This window comes from Achroia grisella, unplaced genomic scaffold (genome assembly GCF_030625045.1).
Source record: "Achroia grisella isolate CSIRO2021 unplaced genomic scaffold, CSIRO_AGI_Agris_v1 utg257, whole genome shotgun sequence".
NCBI classification, from domain to species: Eukaryota; Metazoa; Arthropoda; class Insecta; order Lepidoptera; family Pyralidae; genus Achroia; species Achroia grisella.
In genome coordinates, this window is record NW_026712747.1 from 971254 (window position 1) to 978004 (window position 6751).

Here is a 6751-nt window from a genome sequence, read left to right on the forward strand (position 1 = left end):
TAATTGATAACGAAAATATTCTTTACTAGTTACTCACTCCGGCTTCGCCCGGATATACATGAATTATATATGTTGTAGTAATAAGAAAAAGGACTAGGTAAACGGAGAAAATATATTAATATATACTACTGACAATTAGGAATGCAACTATACAAAAGCAAAAGCAATACAAAACAGCCTATGCTGTAAATAATATAATTGACGTAGTGGAGTAACCTGAAACAGTCATGCTCGTTATAAAATTCAAACGTGTTGCGGCGTGGTGGGCCGGGTCGATGTGCTCCCTCTAATATGGTTGAGTGCAATGATGACTGGCTCATCCGTCATACTCATGAACGGCTGCTGCTTGTGGGGACTGGTCTGTTCAGGCTGTGAACACTGATTAAATTTTTTGTTCTTTGCGATAGCATATGCTAAAGGTCACTGATCACCCAAATTTAAATTTTAATGACTGTGTATTAAATATAGAAACATGTTCCACTATTATTTGAAAAAAATACGAGCTGAGTTTCTTGTCAGTTCTTGTCATCTCGATATCATTCCGAACTGACGGTAGATTTGACATATCATAAGAGTCTGTAATAGACCTACATGAATAAAGATATTTTTTGAATTTGAATTTGAATAGAATGAAGGAATTGAACAAAACAATTACAATTATTTAACAAAACAAGAATCTACAACAGGAATAATAAATTTTAAATACAAATTTAGAATATAAAATATTTCTTCATTAGCCAGTTACAACAATATATATAAACCTTCCTCTAGAATCACTCTATCTATTAAAAAATCCCGCTTCAAAATCCGTTGCGTAGTTTTAAAGATTTAAGCATACATAGGGACGGGCAGACAGCGACAGCGACTTTGTTTTATACTATATAATAATAAATATATATATATATATATATGAATAAAAAAAATGGAACACATCTACAGGATAATTAAAAAAAAAATAGGTCAAGGATGTCGCCACAAAGGAAGCGGCTATAAAATTTAAAAAAATATTACCTAATAAAAAATAAAAAGGAAATAAATAAGATAGCCAATTCGCAGATACGAGATTTTGCTGAACTAATAATTTAGGCGCCAACAACCAAACTGATAAATAGACAAATAATACTAATATCTATGTAAATCTCACTGAAGAGCAATTAAATAAACTTGAGCGACTCCAAAATATGTGTATACGATTCATTTTTGGTCTCCGTAAGTATGACCACATTTCCAATGTTCGCAGTCAACTCAAGTGGCTTCCCATTCGTCTTCGCAGGAATTTTCATTTATAATCCCTCCTTTACTCTATTCTTTTCCACCCCTCCACCCCTGAATATCTAAAAACCAAGTTCCAATTTCATACTAAATCCCCCGGTTCTGCTTTGTGTAGTACCAGAAGCCTATATTTGACGATCCCTGCTCACTCCTCCACATATTATTCTAACTCCTTCACTGTCCAAGCCATTCGCCTCTGGAACTCTCTACCACTCTCCATTCGATCAGCTCAAACACATGCATCATTTAAATGTAGACTAAGATTACATTATCTCTCTTCATAGTACATATTTTTTATATTATTTTTTTTTCTTATTTCTTCCAATATGTAGTATATATGTAGGTTTATATATTTATCCTTAATGTAAGTATGTATATTTAGTAGTATAATAAGCAGTGTCTTATGTGTGCCACCTACCCTATTCTATGTACATAAGTCCTCTCTTCTAGGTTGTCAGTAAGAGATTGCATTTAGCGATAAGACCGCCTTTTGTTATTATTTTACTAGTTACTGTATCTTCTTATTATTTTATGTGTACACAATAAAGAGTTTTATTATTATTATTATTATCATCACAGATAACATAATATGCTAATATTATAAACGCGAAAGTTTATGAGTATGGATGAATGTTTGTTTTTTTTTATTGGGTTGTTTGGGTTATTGTCAGATGTTTGTAGCACCTGTAGCACTGCGACCTAAATAGATCTATTCTGCTCGCCAAGTTTGTGGATGTTTATTACTCTTTCACGCAAAAACTACTGAACGGGTTATGATGAAACTTTACAGTAATATAGCTTATACTGATGTATATAATTTCTACTATAATTTCAAAAGATATTATGTAAATTGGGTGATATATAATGATAAATGTGATGTAAGTGTGATGCAGATGAAGTTAGTAGAGGGGGTCAGCTAGTACTTACTAATATTATCTGAAAGTAGGGATGTTGGGTACGCTTTCGCGCAAAAACTACTAAACCGATCATCATGAAATTAGTACACATGTTCTTGGTATTAGAATGAACATAGGATACTTCTTATTTAGAAAAATATAAAATTCAATGCGAGCGAAGCCGCGAGTAAAAGCAAAAAAAGTAAGCAAAAGTATTTGTATGTATAGACTACGATACATATAAATAAAATTGGAGTGTCTGTTTGTAATATTGAAAAAACCGTTTTTTACTACATGCATATGAATATAAATACGGTACATACACCAAAATAACATTTTTTACAATTTTTGGTCTGTCTGTTTGTTCCGGCTAATCTCTGAAATGGCTGGACCAATCTTTTCAAAAAGTAAGGTGTGTAACTTAGGCTACTTTTATTTTAGAAAAATAAAGTGAAATTCCACGCGGACGCTATACAGCCAGTATTACATAAAATTTCACAATTTACATTTTTTTTTGCATATAATTTACATTAATTTACGAGTGGCTTTAGAGAACATTTAATTAAGGGTATATTAAACGTAAGGTTCACTACATGTGACCTGAAATCTCGTGTCATTGACTGGGGCCATTAACTTTTACGGTTCTAAGCATTGTCTGAGTGGAGGTAAACGAATTGTATATTAGCTGAAATTATTTCAGGAAGCAATAATTCTATGGCTGTTTGGAATTTCAGGATGTACATGTAAGTTTATTACAAAGATATAAGTAATTAATACGAATACCGAATACTACATATATATATAAATGAAATTGGAGTGTCTGTTTATAATATTGAAATAACCGTTTTTTACTACATGCATTCATATGCATGTAGTATAGTTATTTTGGTGTATGTACCGTGTTTATATTCTTGTATAACTGCGTCTTAATACACCAAAATAACATTTTTTACAATTTTTGTCTGTTTGTCTGTTTGTTCCGGCCAATCTCGGAAATGGCTGGACCAATTTTGATAGGACTTTTATTGGCAGGTAGCTACTGTAATAAGGAATAACTTAGGCTACCTTTATTTTAGAAAAATAAAGTTATATTCCACGTGGACGAACTCGCGGGTGCAGCTAGTCTATACATATATAAATAAAATTGGAGTGTCTGTTTGTAAAATTGAAGTAACCGTTTTTTACTATCAATATATCAATATATCCGTGCATATGAATATAAATATGGTACATACACCAAAATAACATTTTTTACTAGTATTGTCTGCTTGTCTGTCTTTTTGTTTTTTTGTTCTTTATTTTAGACAATGACAGAATGTTTGTTAACGATAGAAAATCGTTTTTTCTTTATGATATACCTATAGATAATGTGTCGGTGAATGATTGTTGGTGTTACTGAAGTCGTTTGTCAGGTTCTTCCACGCGGAGACCCGATAGTTGAAAACAATCACTGTCGCCGTCCAACATGTACGACTACAAAGGTACAGACATCAATCAAACTATATTTGAGTGGGTCGGACCTCGTCCATCACGGCCTCTGAAGAATAAACTCAAGGTTAGCCACATTATCTACGACACTGCCGGTTCTAGTTTATTTTATATTCGACAGTATATAATCGATGAGTATGTCATCAAAATAAATATAAATAACATAGCGCCATATATCAACAATTTCACAAGACACACAAGATCATCACACATATAAACACATACACACACCTCGAGGGAGGTAAATACATTTATTTGCCATAAAATTATTCCTGTTAAGACCCGATTATAATTTAAATAATTCTAAAAAGAAGTTTTAGAACTTCAAACCAGACCACAATCAGATTGATTGGAGGTTGTGAAGGATGGAGACCAAGATGAGGAGCAAAGAAAAGGGCACCGGTATAGTCGTAAAATAATGATGTATTAATGACTTATGTCATATAAAAACAGTATAATATTATAAAAAACTATATATAATAAAAAAGGTTTATAAAGTTTCCAACAGAGGTAATGATAGAATTTTTAAAGAATGATCTTGTAAATACCAATTTGAAAGCGAGACAGCAGAAAAGAAGAAAATAATATAAAAAACAGAGGCAGGTCAGTTAGCCCAGAATTAACTAGGTTTCTACAAAGGACCCTGGAAAATAATGCTCCTGAAAGCAGACTCAATGAACCGTTTAATTCTCTGCAAAGGTATGCTGCCAAAGGAGACGCAATAAAGAAATACGTGACAATTCTATTAGTATTTTAATACGTTCATCAAGAACCACTTGAACAAACAAAAAACATGTCAAATGTAAATTAGTTAAATATCAAAGAACTCAGTTAATTAGCTAGCACTTTTAATTAAAATTTTGTATTAAATACTCGTGAAAAACGCGCGTGTGTATCCTGAGAATGATTACTTTGGCAATCGTTGTAGTTTTCTGTGCGCTAGCCTATTATTACAGCACTAAATCTTTCAAATATTGGGACGCGAAAGGAATCAAACATGACAAGCCTATCCCACTCTTCGGAAATTGCTTTTGGTACTATTTAAAAAAGCGAACGATCGCTGAACTTGCACACGAGGTTTACAACAAATATCCCAACGAGAAAGTGGTTGGCTTCTTCAGAGTAGGACGGCCAGAGTTAGTAGTGAGAGATCCTGAAATCATAAAACGCATTCTTGTTACTGATTTTGTCCATTTCAATTCGCGCGATATAGATTTTCATGAGGAAGTTTTAGAGCCGATGATGCGGAATTTATTTTTTGCAAGAGGCGATCTCTGGCGGCTGTTGCGTCAATGCATGACACCAATTTTTACTAGCGTTAAGCTAAAGATGATGTTCCCGCTGATAGTGGAAATGGCTGAGAAGCTGCAGGCACGCGCGTTCACAGCAGCTGCCGCAGGCCATACAATTGATGCCTATGACCTTGTGTCTCGATATAACATCGATTTTATAGGCTCCTGCGGATTCGGATTGGACATCAACGCGCTGAGCGAGGAAGACTCAGCATTCAAGAAACTCGGCGTAAAAATATTTCAAGTTACTGCAAGAGACTTGTTAGTTAATTTTCTAAATATATTCATCCCGTGTATCGGGAAACAATTCAAATACTTTGAGAGAATTGAAAGTGATATACTTAAATTGACGAAGCAAATGTTAGACGAAAGAAATTATGAACTATCGGGCAGAAATGATTTTATCGATATGTTACTTGAATGTAAGAAAAAGGGGCCAATTGTTGTTGAATCTATCGAACGTAGGAAACCAGATGGAAGCCCGGATATAGCAACGTTAGAACTCGACGACGTTCATATAACCGCTCAAATATTTACGTTTTTCGCTGCTGGTTTTGAAACTACGTCTTCAGCCATCAGCTACGTATTGCATCAACTAGCCTATAATCCTGAGATACAAATAGAAATTCAAAAAGAAGTTGATGAAGTACTTACTAAATACAACGATAAACTCAGCTACGATGCTATTAAAGAAATGACTTACCTGAACTGTGCACTCAAAGAAGGTCTGAGATTATTTCCACCTGGAGGCGTTATATTGAGACAATGTGTCCGCAGAACCCCAATTCCTGAACTAAACATGTCATTGGAGAAGGACGATAGAATAATTATACCTGTTAATGGACTGCATAATGACCCAAAATATTTTGAAAAACCTCATGAATTCCGACCGAAAAGATTCATCTCGGAAGAATTTGGTAAAACCAATAAATATGCTTATCTGCCATTTGGAGCGGGTCCCCGAGCATGTACTGGTATGTATTGTTTTTATTATATATCACTTTTTAAAAAATCATACCGTCACGACAGTCACCTCTAATGGGGCAGTCAGGACATGTTAATTACCGACGTCACAAAAAACATACACCCTTGACATGTCCACATTTCGCTGGGTATATTTGAATTCAACGTGGGAGGGGCCTACCGTCCACCACCGTCTTTTGGATTAATTTTGAATTTTGTTATTGATGTTCCTTCACCAGAGAATCGTCAGAAATATAAATTAACACACGGTTTTCTTTTTTAATTTTCGCTTTTCTTTTATTAATAAAGTTCATTAATACACCTTCTTTTATTTAAAAGTATATTTAGAACTAAGTAGTCAATTAAATTAACAATGGACTGAACTAGGCGGTAGATGATGAAGGTGAAGTGAAGGTGAAGGTGATAATTTAAGGAGCTCAATGACTGGGCCCACCTCGCTGCCGGCGCCACATATCTGGACATTTTAGTGACCTTGACTATTAAAGACACTCATCACATGTTATAACTTCTTAAAATTGCCATGTAGTATTAGTAGTTGCACTTTACATAAGACTGCTTGCGGAAATCAATACAGAAACCGCTACGCCAGTGAAAGTTGACTTGAATATAGATTATTTTTAATTCTCCATTGCAGGTGAGCGATTGGGTGTGATGCAATCGTTGGCAGGATTAGCAGCAATACTCTCGAAATTTACTGTGGTACCCGCTCCGGAATCGAAGGAGCACCCCGAAACTGACCACACTGCAAACTTTGTGCAAGCCATAAAAGGTGGTTTACCCCTACTTTTTAAGGAAAGAAATATGCACATACAGAAATAA

The 6751-nt window shown here is 34.5% G+C and overlaps 1 protein-coding gene across 1 annotated transcript; it reads left to right on the forward strand.

Moving 5' to 3' along the window:
* The first annotated feature begins 4559 nt into the window (after window positions 1-4559).
* LOC131842866 (cytochrome P450 6B5-like) lies at window positions 4560-6751 on the forward strand. The gene is made up of 2 exons (XM_059191433.1): window positions 4560-5922; window positions 6567-6751. Exons 1-2 carry the CDS (start codon window positions 4560-4562, stop codon window positions 6749-6751), a joined length of 1548 nt encoding a protein of 515 aa, XP_059047416.1.

What these genes read in the sequence shown, in the direction of transcription:
- LOC131842866 (XM_059191433.1), top strand. Translation starts at nt 4,560, where the DNA reads ATGATTACTTTGGCAATCGTTGTAGTTTTCTGTGCGCTAGCCTATTAT. An exon ending in GGGTCCCCGAGCATGTACTG is followed by an intron (nt 5,923 to 6,566) that starts GTATGTATTGTT and finishes TCTCCATTGCAG; the next exon opens with GTGAGCGATTGGGTGTGATG.